Raw genomic sequence first — 15,912 nt, 5'->3', positions numbered from 1 at the left:
TGATGTTCTTTTTTTTCTTTTTTGATTAATATTTACTGGCTCTACCATTTGCCAACATTTTAGACAACGTCTGATCCATCATCACATTGCAAAAATTGCATTTGCTCGAGTACATATACTCGGAACATCGCTGTTTTATGCATTTATTTTACACCAATGTATTAAGATCGGTGAAACTAAGCGAGCGCAAATAAGCCCAACACGCTCAAATTGCGGTATATAGGTCGGTAGATTTCGCATTTTACAGTGTGCGAATGCTAGTGACAAGTCTAATAGATTCCAATCCTTTGATCTCGTCACTCTTTTCCGTACGGTTGATGTCAGCCGCTACCGCTCTTTATGAATTATTATTCAGAGAAGAGTTTTATTCTAATTGAGGGATTTTATGAAATTATTAGGTCGGATTAACTAGTAACAAAACGTAATAATTTCAAAATCCAATAAGATGACAAAAGAATTGTAAAATATGATCGAAATGTTAGCAACGCGATTTAGGGGATTAATCACTAATTCTCAATGCTATTCGTCGCTAGAATGCGCTTACGGGATTAGCGACGGAGAATTGCTATTTGGTAGGTGATTTTTGCATTGTAGTTGATTTTTGGGCAAATTTGCTAAAATACGAAAAACCAGCCAATTGGAGAATCAATTGAAGTCTCATCAGTCTCTGTGACAGCAATTCGGGGGTCTGCATTCATGCTCCTTGCAAGGGATGCGAGATTATGGACACATGAAACGGGATCAAATCTTTGAATCCTTAATCAAGAAGTTAAGAGATTTATTTACGAGTTCAAAATAAGAAGAACGCAGATTGATCCTTTTATGATGAGCCGCCAAAACGCGTGCAGCAAATGGGAGCCTTATTAATGTGCAGTTCTACTATTTTTTGTCTTACCTGACCAAAGTGGCGAGAATAAAACAAACATTTTACATGTGGAAAAATAAAAAATGCTGACCAAATGAGATTCTTAAACTGTTGATCTGTTGTTGTATTGATAACCATCGTTGTGTCAACCAAGTTAATTGTCAAATAATTGTTTTATTAAAATCCATTGAATTATATTGGCTCTGATCCAAATCAAGAGGTGAAGCAGCTAACAGCAGACAATCCAATACAAAAATTATGGTTGAGAAAATTTTCTTCGCCAGTCTGCCTGCCCAATTTCAGGAATTTTGCACGAATTATACAAAATTGACATAAAAAACCGAATTGTTTCCACAATTTGGGATTTTTGCAAGCAAAACTGTTCCATCTAAATTGAACTCTTACAATGTTTTGCCAATATGTCAAACACGATTACTTGAACATGCTATGCGGACAGTGAAACTCAGACAAGTTTAGAAAAGTTCGAATTAGATTTCTTCGGGCGCCTGTGAGTGTGATCCGAAACAATTTCGCTAGTATCTTTTTTATTGGTGATCACTTCTGGCGCAGGATATTCTTTTCGGAGAAGGTTTTGAGCGCAGGACTGTCAGATCAAAAATGACGGTGTTGAATATTTGAGTCTGATCAGAATCGAATTTAAAGGAATTTAGCTCCGATCATAAAGCAAAGGTGGGTCCAATCAGAAGTCATTATAGGCTCACTTAAAGAGAAAAAATCTGAGATGACGTCTGTCTGTGAATGATAGGCGTCTGTGAACTAAGCCTGGGTGTGTTTAGTAAGTTGGTTCCTAAGTGCCTGGTGACTGTAGCTGGGAGAATATGGCATGTTGTAATCAATAATCACAAAATACAATCCCTGTGATTGTTTTTAAAAATCGAAATTCTCTTGAGGATTAAATGGCTCACTTTCATTGAAACTAAAACTGATCAAAATTTTTGATAAGTTTTTTGTTTCGGTATTTAAGTTTCATATTTATTAGTAGAACAAATATTAAATACCTGACCTCGTGTTAGCAAAAAGAAAATTCATATAAAAGAGTAATGGTGTACTGGGTTTGCAGGCACAGGGGAGGATGAGCATATTAGCAAAAAATGTAATTGTACTGCTTTCTGTCAGCATGTGTCTGATTTATTATGCTCCTCCTCCTCCCCTGTGCTTGCAAGCCCATAACACCATTCCTTAAAAAGCAGCATTAAATTAACAGTATTGTTTCTTGAACAAAATAGAACAATGCACTGGCGAGAAACGTGTTGAAGAGACCAAAAATATGCATAGAATGGGCTAAATAATAGACGGCTTTCCATACGTGGCTTCAGTTTCTACAGAACCCTATTTACAACCTAATATCTCATTGCTCTCCATACAGATTGATGAATAAAAAAATGGAAGCATTCTAGCATAGTTAATGCATACATACATAGTTAATGTCTGTGATTTCAATTTATTTTTCTTTTTTTTACTCTAAAAATTACGTCACAATGTTTTCACATTTCAAAAAAATGAATCTTGAAAGTCCTGGAATGAAAACTTAAATTGTTTCCATTGATTTGAGTTCAGAAACCAGTTTGCTAAGCAATAATTTGTTCTAAATGTTTGTTCTAAAACAGAAGAACCCTGATTTGTATTTTTTATATATTGCAAGAATTTTGCGACTTTTGAATTAGCTTGCAGGGTTCTTGAAAGTTTTAAATTCGCCCCTAAATAGGGTTCCTATTCATGTATCATGACATAAAGCTTTTAGGACCAGCTTGCAAATTCGAATCCACTCAACACTGTCATTGTTGCTCTGAGGTTTTTTATCTGCCTGAAACCTGCAAAATGACACCGTGTCTGAATCATTTTACTTCAGTTTGATAGCAAAACCATTCCTAACAAAATCTTCTAACCGATTTTTTGTGTTGCTAAACTAGATTGAAATCCAAGACCGAACTGACCTATGATCAGACCGTTCCAGACCAAAGTGACCTCTGTGTTCCAGACTGAACAACTCTGATCAGACTTGTATGCTTTCGATATCACTTCTGATCTTACTGTTGCAGACCAACATCATCCCTGATCAGGCAATTTCCTGGCCAATTTCCTGACCATTGTCCCGACTTTCGCGCGCTTCTCAAGATTTTTCTATAGTATGTAATTTGACCGTACAATGCATAGGTACAATCTAAAACATAACCGACTAAACGTCGGAAGAATTGCTCTTGAACGACTAGTGGGAGCTCTAATCAATTGCAGCCTGCTTCAGTCGGGGGGGGGGGGGCATAAATGGGACTAAGAAGATCTATAGTGAGCTTCAAATAACCCCATTAGAGGTTAACATATACCACTATTAGGATTTAAATTGAAATTGACACCAGTTTCGGCGCTTTTCATTTGACTTTTAGTATTAAATTGCCGCCAATTGAGTTCAGCTGCGTGAAATTGTGAGTGGGAGAGAATTTTAGATCACGCGAAATGCAAAAAGTCAAGGGCGTAAAAGTCACTCGAAAAGTCAAAATTGTCAAGCGATAATTTTGCATTAAAAAAAGACACACGTTTACAATAATTGCTATGAACTACGTTCAAGAGCAATTAAAAATTGTCTTCGGTCTAGCAGGTCTAAGAAGGCATTTCAGTCTAGCACCTCAACCAGAGCATAATGTTCTAACTTTGATTCAAAACTTTCGGCCACAAAATACTCTGAGTTCTATCATAGTTCCTTTTCACTTAGTTCTCTACTTGTCAGTCTTAGTTCTCCGTCAGTTTTTTTTCAGCTGTAGATCAAAATTCTTTATTGTGTTTTTCTATTTTGTCCTTTGTTTATTTGTTTACTAAACTTGTTCTTACAACGCTTTTTACCAATTCTCAATTCAACAACTTACTAGGACTGGGAGGCGTGTAGTATCCATACTTTTTATTTCTATTTGGAACGAATTCATGCGTCTGCCGATCAATAAATCGCTTCTCAAAACACGCTGCCACAGTATTGGAACCGGAAACAGCTGTATTTTTTCTGTACCTTGATTCAAACTTCTCCTGTATAACATCTTTCATCGTCATTGGCGAAAAAGGTTTGTTCTTCTTGATAAGGTAGAAAGGCGGGGCTGGACCCGCGTAACCCCTCCTCAACGCACGCATGACATTGAAAAAGAATATTTCGATACCTTCGGTGTAACTTGCGGAGCTCATTTCTGGAACGCTTTCGCCAAAGTTGACCAGAAGCGGTTGGAAGAAAAGACAATAAACAGTTAGAGCCTGGTACATGTGGAGCCCTAAAGTCTGGGAGTGCCAGTGGAATATGAGAGCTAGTTGTCGATCGTTCAAGATTTTGTCCATTTCCTTCGCTGTTCCGGAGCCAATATTGCTATGACACTTCTCCAGCAGTTTCTGTGAAATATTTCACATGCTTGAAAGACGTAAAGTTTTATCCCGACGTACAACTCGGGATAAAAAAGTCAAAATCCTCACAAAAGTTTTCCAATGGATCCATCTTTTAGAATGGTTCCTTTTGGTCACGAAGATTTTGGAAGATTGTTGTACAAAATGGGTATCTATCAGAATCTTGCAAAATATATGCAATGTCAAGGAAATTTCCGGAAGGAAGAAGACGGTAAAACACCATATAAAAATATTATCAGGATACGTTCGAAACATTTTTGTTTTTACAATTTAAAGTGATAGAATCAAAATTACGTTTTCATAAGATAGATTAACTGTATCTATTTTTGTCAGCATTTTTTTTTCAACATAATTCTTCTCAGTCTACTGGTCCAGTCTGCTGGACTAATCTGCTTTTCCTACCAAGAGCCTGAAATTTCCTGGTGTTTCTCTCATCGATAATCTTACGTTTAGAAAATGACGATACCGATTCTGTCTTACGTTTAATATCGACGATATCGAATCTTTTTTATGTTAAATACCCGAACAAAAACGACAATAACGACAAAAAGTTCATAAGAAATTTCGCCGTTTTTGGCAAGAATAAAACGATGACTCCGACAATTTTTTATGATTGAAAACCAAAAAATTCTCAACTAAAATCTTCTTAAGTTTGATTAAACAGAAATTTTGTTAGTTTCTAAAGACAAACTGTACTTTGTTTTCGTTGAATTCTTCCTGAAAATTCTAACTACAACCATCAAGTTAATTTTCAGATTTTAATAGTTTTATTTAATTCCAAAAATCTTTATATCAAGCTTAATCTTTTCTTGAATGGTAAACTCAACAAAGCAGATAAATTTTTGGAGAGTTAGCGTGCTGAAAAATGCAGCATAATGTTGTCACAACAGGTCAAAACCGAGGTAATAAATCATACAGTTTCTTCCATTTCATGCCAGTTCTTAAACGATTCTTAGAAAACACACTAGGTCACATATGAAAAATTATAGGTAGCCAAGCAAAAGCCATTTTTGATTTCCTAAACCATACAGGATTCATACAAAAATTTTTAAATCCAAAAAATTTCATAGTCTTCAATTTCAGCAGAAATTATACAAGATAATATTATCACACCAAAAACATTGAGTGTTGAACAGATTACCATATAATGTTGTCAGGTGTCTCTTAAAGTTAATTGATTTCATGTGTTTTTTTTACTAATTAGGTAAGCCAAAACAGTAAATCTTGATTGAATACCTTTTAAAGAAATGATTTTAAAGATTCCTTCAATTTTTTCCCATATATATTAGAAATGAGCGGTTAAGGGTATAAACTGGCCACACAGAGTTTCAAAAATTTAAACGATTTGTTTGACTAACTTTTTTTGTTTGACACGAAACTTTGTAAACATAACCGGTAGATTGCAGGAATAGCTGCGAAAGAATAGACTTGCGTGCCGTATAATAAAAATAGAAACAAATACAAATACAAATTGGAAAAAAATCGACGCCACTCAAAGAGCTAGGTAAAAATAATTAAGCGATAAAATAACAAAACTTGTTAAATTTCATTATACAGAAGCCTTTTATTAGGGAACTTTACTGCACATATGAATTATTTTGACTTGATAACATTTCAAATTAAACTCAAGTTTTAAAGCGCAAAAGTCATTTTAATGAGTGAGGTAAGTCAAGTATGATCAAAATCTAATCAGGCAAAAGATCTTTAAATCTTTGACAGAGAGAGAATAAGAATTGACGTCACGCGCGCAAACACCGTTAGTAAGAGAAAGAAGTCATTCAGAAAATTTGATTTTTCAGCTTTGCTGTGTGAACAATGTAAAACGAAAAGGAGAGTCAGACCAGGAAACAAAAAAACCTGGCAAGACAAATCTTGACGTACAGTTCAAATAAATTTCATTGACTAAACAAAAACTAAACCTAGAATGGACTATGAGTGAGTTAGTAAAACCATTTCCAAATAAATCAGATAAAAACAAGAATAAAAAAAAATAGAAAATCAATGTCAAAGTGCCACATGTGAACAAAAATCACTAGCGAGAAAAATAAATTGGGGTCAAACAAAAAACTAGACCTAGAACGAACGCTGAATGGATTGACAAAACAATTTTGGAGAAAAATCCGATCCAAAAATTTAAAAAATAAAAAGTAAAAATCAAAGTAAAATTGACGCATGTGAATAAAAAGCCACTAGCTGGTAAGCGAATTTTTGTTCAAAAACCGTTTTCTCAGTCTACTTTAAAATTAGAGTGGAAAATTTTCACGTCCCAAAATCACTTGCTTTTGTGTTGCACTTCCTGTGCACTCGATTTTGATTTCAAATATCATGAAAATATGTGAACAGATTTTTTAAAAAAAAGACAGCACTCCAATAAAATTCATATTCTTTGAATTGTAAAAAGCCAAGAGTAAAGCAATATAGCTCCTCTCAGCTTACAGCTATATTAAGCATTGCATTTAAGGGATATTTTGATCACTTCCTGTGCACTTCTTTGCACTTCCTGTGCACTCGAATTGGACTTCAAAAATCATGAAAATATGTGAACAGATCTTTAAAAAAAGACAGCGCCCCACTAAAATTCATATTCCTTGAATTGTAAAAAACCAAGAGCAACGCAAAATAGCTCCTCTCAGCTTACAGCTTCTCAGCTATATTAAGCATTGCACTTAAGGGTTATTTTGGTCGATCACAATGTGATGCTGGGGAACCACATAATTGATGTTCTTATCAATTAAAAATTAAGAATGATATTAAAAGAAAAAAGGTCTTACTCTTTTTAATCATTTTAGGATCTCAAATGATTTCTTGCTAGTCATAGAAAATTATATATGATTTTTTGGTAATCATACAAGGATCAACTATGATTTCTTTGGTTTCATAATATGATCAGACTAAAACAACAAGTATGAAATTTTTGTATTATCCTTGCATGAAATCATTGGAACTTCAAACATGGAATTCAACTGGTATATTAATTACAAACGAGGTATAATGACAAATAAAACTTGCCTGGTTCCCATTTGTTGCCCTCTTTTTAATAACATTCTTTTATTAAAATTTCTTTGGTTTTATTCCTTAGTTTTTATTAAATTAATATTAGTTTAAGTATATATGATTTTTGATCATTTTCGTTCGATAGAAATTGTCACTGTTCATTAACTTTCAACAATTCTTCTCGAAATTTTGGATTTTCCTTGTATCCGGAATTGTTAAATTTTTGATTGAACGTAACTGAGGTCCCGCAATTCTGCGCAACACATATTCAGGTCCTACAGATATTACAAATGGCAAAAATACAAGGTTATAGGTACACTGGAAATAGAAACAATTAAAACTTTGTTCTCCAAGTTGCTTTTCAATAGCAAAGCAAATAGACAAATTTGCTAATTACAGTGGTTTGTTAACCAGCTTTGAATTTTCAGCCTATCTTTGTTTTAAAAAGGACTCAAATTTCAAAATAAATTAAGATTTGTCCAGTATAAGTGAAAATATTGTAGGAAATGCGCTAAGTGCGCTCTATGGGTTGATCCTATTAAAACGGAAACAACTTTTCAGGGCATATCTTGCACAAATCGGTTTAGAGCAGATCCCAGAATTTTTTTGGCATTTTACACACACACACACACACACACACACACACATATATATATATATATATATATATATATATATATATATATATATATAAATATTTATTTAGAGGAAAAGTCGGATCTTTTCCGTTTGTGTCCCCCAGTACGTTACGCGCCCCCCATTTATAGAGCACGTGCCATTACATAGTAAATAATGTGCGTCGGGGTGGGGGGGCAAATAATATGCACCCACTAATCTGGGGGGGGGGGGGCACAAACGGAAAAGATCCGAAAAGTCATTATGTTCAGAATTAATGCGGAGAAAAAGGTCAAATGTTCAGAATAAATGCGGAGAAAAAATCATTATATTCATAAGCAGTTCAGAATTTTACTATGAATTTTTCTTTGAAATGTCTAAAAAGTGCCATGATCAGAACTCTAGTCATAGTAAAAGTCATAATGGAAATTCTTGTTACGACGGGTAATAACTATCAATTATTATAACTAAAAAGAACTAGCAGTAACCAGCAGTTTGGCATCTTTAATTGAAGCTAAAGGGTCCGAGTCATTTATTTTGGCCTGGTAATATGCAATCATGAAGTCCAGTCTCCGGGGAGAGGTAATGGATGCCATAATTCCATCTGGAAGTTGGAACAACATGTTATCGTAGAAGATGAACCCGATTGCCACATCATGTACTTTCCAGACTTTATCTCCAGCTGTCTGGAAAACGAAATGCGGAAATTTTTTCAAGCAAACGTGACAACTCATTCATATATCGGATCTATTCTGCCCCCCCCAGTGTTTTTTATGACCCCTGTTACAAATTATGTGTTGAAACATAGCACGTTACGATGTGACCTCAGTTGAGAGGTCAATTTTATGAAAAGGTTTATAAAGTCCACCTAGGGGGGCACTTTCCTACCTTAAATACACGGTCGACCTCCTAGTAAGGTTCGACCTAAAGTCTTTTCACAAATCAACCAACGGTCTTTTCAAATCCCATATCGGTCGACCCATAGTCTTTCCATAAGTCGAACAAATGTCTTTTCAAACCCGGTGAAGTTGACTTAAAGTCTGATCAAAGGTCTTTTTTAAAACAAAATTATAGGGTTTCACAGGGTGCAGACTATTGCAGCAGTAAACATGTCTTAGCTTTTGCATGAGCCTTTTTAGTTTCTGTGAAGACTAGGGCCGGTGCATTTTTGAGCTCCATAAGGAGCGCACCTAACCTAGCCGCCAAAGAAAAAAACAAAGACCCTAAATAGCTAACATTAATGCGCGAATGGGTCACAAACAAGGGCGGGGGTTATTGCGCTGAAGAAAGAAACAGACAAACATATAAATGAACATCTAAATGCACAAGAAATGGGGCACAGAGAGGGCTGGGGGTTATTGTGCTGCAAAATAAAACAAACAAACATATAAATGAACATCTAAAAGCACAAGAAAGGGGGCACACTTGCGACTGGCGGTCATAAACAAATATTCCCACTAAGCTAGGGGGGGGGGGGGGGCGAAACAGAATAGATCCCATATATCAGTTTCAACGTTAGGGGTTCACAAAAAAATGACAGAGAGAATGTCGGTTGGACAAAATTTGCACTCTTTCCAAAAAGCATAATATAAGTGCAATATATATGCAAACTAGCCTGGAATTGCAAACTAGCCCAATGGGGAATGGTAAACTAGCCTGGAAAGTGCCCTTCTCTGGTCCAAGCGCGCTCATTCTATTCTGAAGCTTCACAGACATCGGGGTATAGTAACACGGGGCAGCACGTACATGACCTGTTCTGTTACAAATACACTGGGGCTATCAAACACGTGGGTCGGGAAAAATATCTGGGACACATAGGGCAAATCGCCCGGCCAGATGCACTGTAAAGAGATATCCTCGGCAATTTCTGGCTCATAATGTCCAAACAGTTGGGGTAAGTGTTGATTCACAGAATTAAAAGGGATGTCCGGGTAGGGGAAGTCCCCGTTGTCATCGAAACAAGGCAGGGATCCCATGATGGAGTCGTCCCAGTCAGCTTCAAACTCTATAGCTCTTAGGAAGTTTCTTTCTTTATCATCATCTGAAATGGTGGGCGTGGCAGGCGGGGCGTCTTGTGCGGCCATATTGAATTATTGTCGACGGATCCTGATTTAATCTTGAAACTGTGGAATTGTTTCCTCGCATTCGCGCACAAAAAATCAGCAACCTTAGAGATTCTTCACATTATAACCCCATAATTATAATTATGATTATACCCCCATGTAGCCATGATTAATACTTTTGAAGCCATGATTCAATATTTTTGAAATATTTGCCTTATTGTAAAGTGGGTCAGGGCGGAAGGGGATGAGGGGGTTGGGGTGGGGGTTAGTTGTATGACCATTTGACCACAAAACTGAGAAGGGGGCTAGTGCAAAACCCCAAAATACAACCCCTCCAGAAAATTACACAATGCATGTGCTACTTGTAACATGGATGCACCCGGATGAGAACTCAAAAACTTTTTTTCAAATTCAGGGCCATGGGCTGGGTCAGGAACCGCTCCTCACATGAAAGACAGGTCTGTGTAGTCTACACAATCCATTATAGTATGAAAACAAAAACAGAAATTACCTTGTTCATCACAACTACTCAAAAAAAATCCAAAAAAATTTTCTTACAGGAAACCGATTTTGTATCTTTGTTCTCCGGATGGTTACGCTTTGTCTATGGTTTCAATTTTGATCGCAATTGTTTTTGTTTATCGAGTGACTTCTAAATAATTTGTTTGACTTTTTTGTCAGAAAAAGCGCGGATTAATTGTATTGGTAGATTAAAGGTCAAACTTCACAATCCAACTCATTACATTCAAGATGGCAACTTTTTTCACATTGTAGCATGCTATATAACTTTAAGTGGGTTGCATAAAAACAGGGGGGGGGGGCAAAACAAATCTGAAACCGCTTTATTTTTTTCACGCATGGATATGATTACAGGGTACGCAGGTTGAGGTGCCATCCGGAAGTGACCTCTGATCAGACCGTGCCAGACGAAAGTGACCTCTGATCAGACTAATGTGCGCTTTATATATCTTTTGTTCACAATGTATGTGTCGATGAGCAGCTAGGTATTGTGTTTGGGAGCAGTTACAGTTTAAGTAATTGTTTTTATTTCTCACAGTGTTCGTGCTATTTTGAAAAAGTTGTTTGCTGTAGTCTCACATACCTTACAACCTGTGGAGCGTTATGTTCTGGAAGACAGGCTCCAATAATCGATAATAATCGATAAGTCCCTAAATCAGCATCTGAAACATGCAAGGGCTAGTCCTATACAGTGTTTGAAATAATTAATAATTGTGGTTTCTGCGTAATCGCAGCGGAACAGCATTAGGCCTACAGTAGCCTGTTTTCAGCTGCCCTTTTTCTTATTATTCTTATTATTAAATACCAACAGTTTAATGATGTGCACAAATTTGTTGACATCTTTTTTATCCCTTGAGGAGAATTTTTGGATCTATTCTGTTTCGGCTCCCCCAGCTTAGTGAGCTTATATTTTTTACGTCCCCAAGGCGCACGTGCTATTTTCTTACACAGTAACGTGCTATATAACAACATATAATTTGTTATTGGGAGGCGTAAAACACATTGGGGGGGCCGAAACAGAATAGATCCAAATTTTTAACCAGAGAAGGTTATAGTTATATAGCATTATTATTTTTCAAACTTAATTAATCAAACTAGTTTTTCAACGGTGTTTTAGCATGCTTATTGGGATCTATTCTGTTTCCCCCCATCCCAGTGTTTTTTATGACCCCCAGTTACAAATTCTATGTTATTATATAGCACTTTACTATGTAAGAAAATAGTACGTGCGTCGGGGGGTCAAAAAAAATTTATGCTCTCTAACAGAATAGATCCGCTTATTGAAGGAAACGGAAAATTTTTCGGAAGCTCGGGTTTGATTCCATTAAAAACCCACCACTTGAGCGTTTAGTATCCAAAACTGACAAGCTTTAATCTCATGATGTTTTAAGGTTATTAAATTAATTTTTTGGAAGACAATATATGTCAGAAAATTCTCATTCATTAATTGATATTAAGCTTAATAGAGCTGTGAAGAAATCTTGATGTCTGATGATAAAAAGAGAATTTCTCTGAAATCAATTTTAGAGTAAAAACTAAAAAAAACGTGCTTTTAATTGCAACAATAGTTTCGCACCAATAATTAATGTTTCAAACCAGTGAAGGAATGAATTTTTCATATAGATATTTACTAAGACTTTATAAAATCGGTAACAGTGAGTTGTCTAATTAACTTCTCTGGCATTTTAATCATTTTCATTATTCGCTGAGCGATATCTATATGTTAACAAAAAATTTTTGTTCTTCTGTAATTAAAAAAAAAGTTATCAGATCTCTAAAACTCACGCAATTCATGCTAAAGACGCTTGCATGGGAGCAAGTTAGGCTGAAAAGCTTCTTGTCAGCGTCAGTTTTGTTTTATGTATCTGTAAATTCTGAAGTCTTTTCATTTGTCTGGTCTATTGGCTCTCTAGAACTTTATTATGTGATCATCATAGCCAAACGTTTTTTACGTTAAAAAAGAGACCTGCCAAAATCAACAACATAGCACTCTTTTCACAGGGGTCGAGGTGTCAACGCTACAAATTGCAAAAATTGCAAATTGCTACAAATTGCAAAAAAAGTGGGTATTGCGGCGAATGCGGTTAAAATTAGAACGTGGTTCTAAGTGGTGAATTATTGTGTTTTCACCGCTTCGTGTTGATAGGGTGAATTATTGTCGTATCTGTTCAAATGGTGAAAAAATTGACCATTAGAACTGCTAATCATAGAAAATTCAATGCATATTTTCCATAAAGTTGAGTGAACCTGATTGAAATTTGAAGAATAATTTATTTCACAGAATTAATTGACAGGTGGCGCAATCGAAGAAGAAGTGGTTGACATGCAAAAGAGCAGAGAAGCCATCCTGTGTAGGCAGTTTCTCTCTAGGAAGGGTTCAGATGATTGCGGTGGGTGAAACTTTGCATTTCACCCCCACAAAAACTAACATCTTACAAAAATTCAAAGCTTTCGTTTTCCGTTTAATTGACTAAAAAAGTTGATTAAAAAACTGACAAAAGAACGCGAGAGGCGGTGGAGTGGAAGACGAGCAAGATTGACAAGTAAGATCGCAGAGGTTGGAACCCGTATATGGCAGTTTCTTTTTCGTTCAAATTCCGGTGAAAACGGTAAAAAAAAACAACTGCTACAAAACCTCACTTTTGAGGACCACAAACATTAAAAATTTCGTTGCTATAGGATGTCTGCGGTTTGCGATGAATTTGAAGTTTTTTTCTACTATTCAACGCAAATATTAAATGATTAAGTTGTCGAGAAAACCAAGAACCGGGCCACTAATTATTTTGTGTCAACATAAATCACTAAAGCTGAGCAAATAACGAAGAACGGGTAGATAATTCTTTCAAAAAAAGGAAAAAAGCAATCATACGTATTATCAAGTAGTTAGTAGAAAAACTTCGGACATTTGGAACTTGAGAAAGAAACAGCAGAGAATTTGACATAGTTAATATGATACCAGACAGAAAAAAGACTCCTAGAATGATTTAGTATCTTTCAAAACCTACCAGAAATGCTGCTCATGTTTCAACATAAATATGACTCAACGCTGAACCTAGAAACTACAGCTTGATGAAGCAAAATAATCAACTTTACTAGAGGATCCTGAGAATAGAACTAGCAACTTGTGGGAAAATTGTTGATAAAATTGGAAAAAATGACTACAGAGTTTCAGTCGAGAAGAGAAAATTACTCACGTCAAGTTTGAATTGGTTTGGTCAAATCTTAATCATTTTATTCTTCGACACATGACATTTATATGGGCTATTACTTGACATAATTGCGGTCAGAAATGGGCTAACATTTTTGTAATGTATGTACTGTCGAGTAAAATTTACCAGAAGCCAAAGAATCAAGGACTGGAACATCTTCAAAAAAACTGACAAAAGAACGCGATAGGCGGCAGAGTCGAAGAGAAGCAAGATTGACATACAAGATCGCAAAGATTCGAAGTCGTGCATCACAGTTTCGTTTTCGTAAAAATTCTGTTGACGGTAAAAAAGCCCACCTCTACAGAGAGCAAATCCCACAAATCCTGAAATTTTAAGGACTGCAAATCTTACAAAATTTTGTTGCTAAAAATGTGGACGGATTGCGATTATAAAAAAGTTTCTTTTTTGCTATTGAAGGCAATGTTTTTATTTTTAAACTGCTGCGAAATTTAGTTTTCGCGTTTCTAATTATTCTTTATTAAATTAAATCACTGAGGCCTAGCAAATAACGAAGAATGGGTTCAAAACTCTTCCAAAAATAGAAAAAAAGATTAGAAGCCATACGCATTATCAGGCAGTCTGAAGTAAGTTTTCAGAGATTTGCTATTAGAGAAAGAAACAACAGAGAATTTGGCATTTTTACTATGATATCGGATAAAAAAGGACACCACGAATGCCTCAGTATCTTTCAAAACCTTCTAGCAATAATGCTCATTTTTCAAAAAATGACACAACGCTGAACCTAGAAACTACAGTTTTGCGCAGCAAATTAGTCGATTTTTATTGAGGATCCTGAGAACAGAACTAACAACTTGGGGGAAAATGATGAAAAATTCGAAAAAAAATGGCTACAAAGTTTCAGTTGAGAAGACAAATTTATCCATGTCAAGTTTGAATTGGCTGAGTAAAAACTTAATCATTTGAAGCTTCGACAATTGACAATTATATAAAATATTATTTGCCGTAATTGCGTTCGAACCTGTGCTGAACGTTTCTTAATGCATGTCCTGCTAAGTAAAAATTTACCAGAATCCAAAGAGTCTGTGATACGTATGGATACCTATTATATATCGAAACTCCTATGTGTATTAAATTATTTATCCTCTATATCTATAATTATATCATGCGTTTTATAACTAAAAGTTATGACTTCTATTTATTCACCTATATTAATATTCCCGTAAGTCTACTAAATTATTTCATATTTTGTTCATACTAGTTTATCATAAGTAATCATATTTTCATTTAGTTATCTGAATTCAAGTTACTCTGTAAACGCTCTTCATAATCTTAAGCTAGACTTAACAACGGATTCGCGCCGCGTCTCCAATAATCAGAATTCGTATTACACAAGTAATTGTGTATTCGCCTAGCAATTCCTATCGTAATCTCGACACAAGTATTCGCAACGCGAATCCTAAAGTATTCAATACGATTAAGTATAACATGGCGCAGTCAGCGACAAAGGACAGCGGCAAATCCCCACTTGGAATTCAACCCTTTTGTGAAAAGGCAACACTAGAACCTCCAATTCGCTGGGAGTTTTGGAGAATACAATTGAAACTCGCAATTCTCGCCCGAGAAGGAATTGAAGTGGATCTCCTCTTATTGGTCCCCCCAGACCATGTCCTCTTACCTCCTGAACCAGCATATGAAGATGCAGTTGACAACCCGACGGCACAATCAGAGCGAGACCGACGTACCCGCAATGAACAAGCAAAAACAGCGTGGAAGAATCAGTGTCAACGAGTTACAGCAATTGGTATACTTTGCGGTGATAAACCGTGGAAGTTATGTGATCGGAAAGCATCCTCTTTGATGTATTTGAGCTTAGGCATGGAAGGTCGGCGCGTATTCAACTCAAAGAATTCGACCATCAATCTTGAAACAATTTCAACGAAAGATCTGTGGGATATTCTCAATACAACCTTCATTCGGATCCACAATATAACCTTCGATAGATACCTCTTCCTCACCCGAAAACAGCAAAAGGGAGAACCTATTGAGAAATTCTATGGACATCCCAAAGAACTTTCGGAAAACTGTGACCTTGGAGATAAAGGAGACACGATCATCCGGGACGTCTTTATCGCAAACATGCAAAATGAAGACATTCAAAAGGAGCTCCTTAAAGAAACAGTAGACCCGGAAAAAGCATTGGCAATAGCGATCAATATCAAGATGGGTACGCTCAACCAATTAAAAATGAATGCAAGTAAAACCAAGTCACATTCAACTGTTAATCAAGTAC

At 35.9% G+C, this 15,912-nt stretch overlaps 2 protein-coding genes across 6 annotated transcripts; both read right to left on the bottom strand.

Annotated features, from left to right (window-relative positions):
• Positions 1-3,553: 3,553 nt before the first annotated feature.
• Positions 3,554-8,557, bottom strand: LOC142346056 (uncharacterized). Its single transcript, XM_075398548.1, has 2 exons — positions 8,359-8,557; positions 3,554-4,249 (listed from the first exon to the last, which is right to left on the bottom strand). The coding sequence occupies exons 1-2, from the start codon at positions 8,491-8,493 to the stop codon at positions 3,728-3,730; spliced, it is 657 nt and encodes a 218-aa protein (XP_075254663.1). The 5' UTR covers positions 8,494-8,557; the 3' UTR covers positions 3,554-3,727.
• Positions 8,558-9,514: 957 nt separating this feature from the next.
• On the bottom strand, positions 9,515-10,607 carry LOC142346055 (uncharacterized). Of its 5 annotated transcripts, none has more exons than XM_075398546.1 (2): positions 10,492-10,607; positions 9,515-10,037 (listed from the first exon to the last, which is right to left on the bottom strand). In XM_075398546.1, exon 2 carries the CDS (start codon positions 9,952-9,954, stop codon positions 9,577-9,579), a length of 378 nt encoding a protein of 125 aa, XP_075254661.1. In that variant the 5' UTR covers positions 9,955-10,037; positions 10,492-10,607; the 3' UTR covers positions 9,515-9,576. The 5 variants fall into 5 exon arrangements, with proteins under 5 accessions (XP_075254661.1, XP_075254658.1, XP_075254660.1 ...); XM_075398543.1 differs by having other exon boundaries at positions 9,515-10,008; XM_075398545.1 differs by having other exon boundaries at positions 9,515-9,993.
• Positions 10,608-15,912: the final 5,305 nt, after the last annotated feature.

Source organism: Convolutriloba macropyga, chromosome 9 (assembly GCF_964194025.1).
Source record: "Convolutriloba macropyga chromosome 9, txConMacr16.3, whole genome shotgun sequence".
In the NCBI taxonomy this organism is placed as follows: Eukaryota; Metazoa; Xenacoelomorpha; order Acoela; family Convolutidae; genus Convolutriloba; species Convolutriloba macropyga.
The sequence above is the reverse complement of the archived record's forward strand: the minus strand, read 5'-3'. Positions and strand labels throughout refer to the sequence as shown.

What these genes read in the sequence shown, in the direction of transcription:
- LOC142346055 (XM_075398546.1), bottom strand. Translation starts at nt 9,954, where the DNA reads ATGGCCGCACAAGACGCCCCGCCTGCCACGCCCACCATTTCAGATGAT.
- LOC142346056 (XM_075398548.1), bottom strand. Translation starts at nt 8,493, where the DNA reads ATGTTGTTCCAACTTCCAGATGGAATTATGGCATCCATTACCTCTCCC. An exon ending in TTAAAGATGCCAAACTGCTG is followed by an intron (nt 4,250 to 8,358) that starts GTTACTGCTAGT and finishes AATATTTCACAG; the next exon opens with AAACTGCTGGAGAAGTGTCA.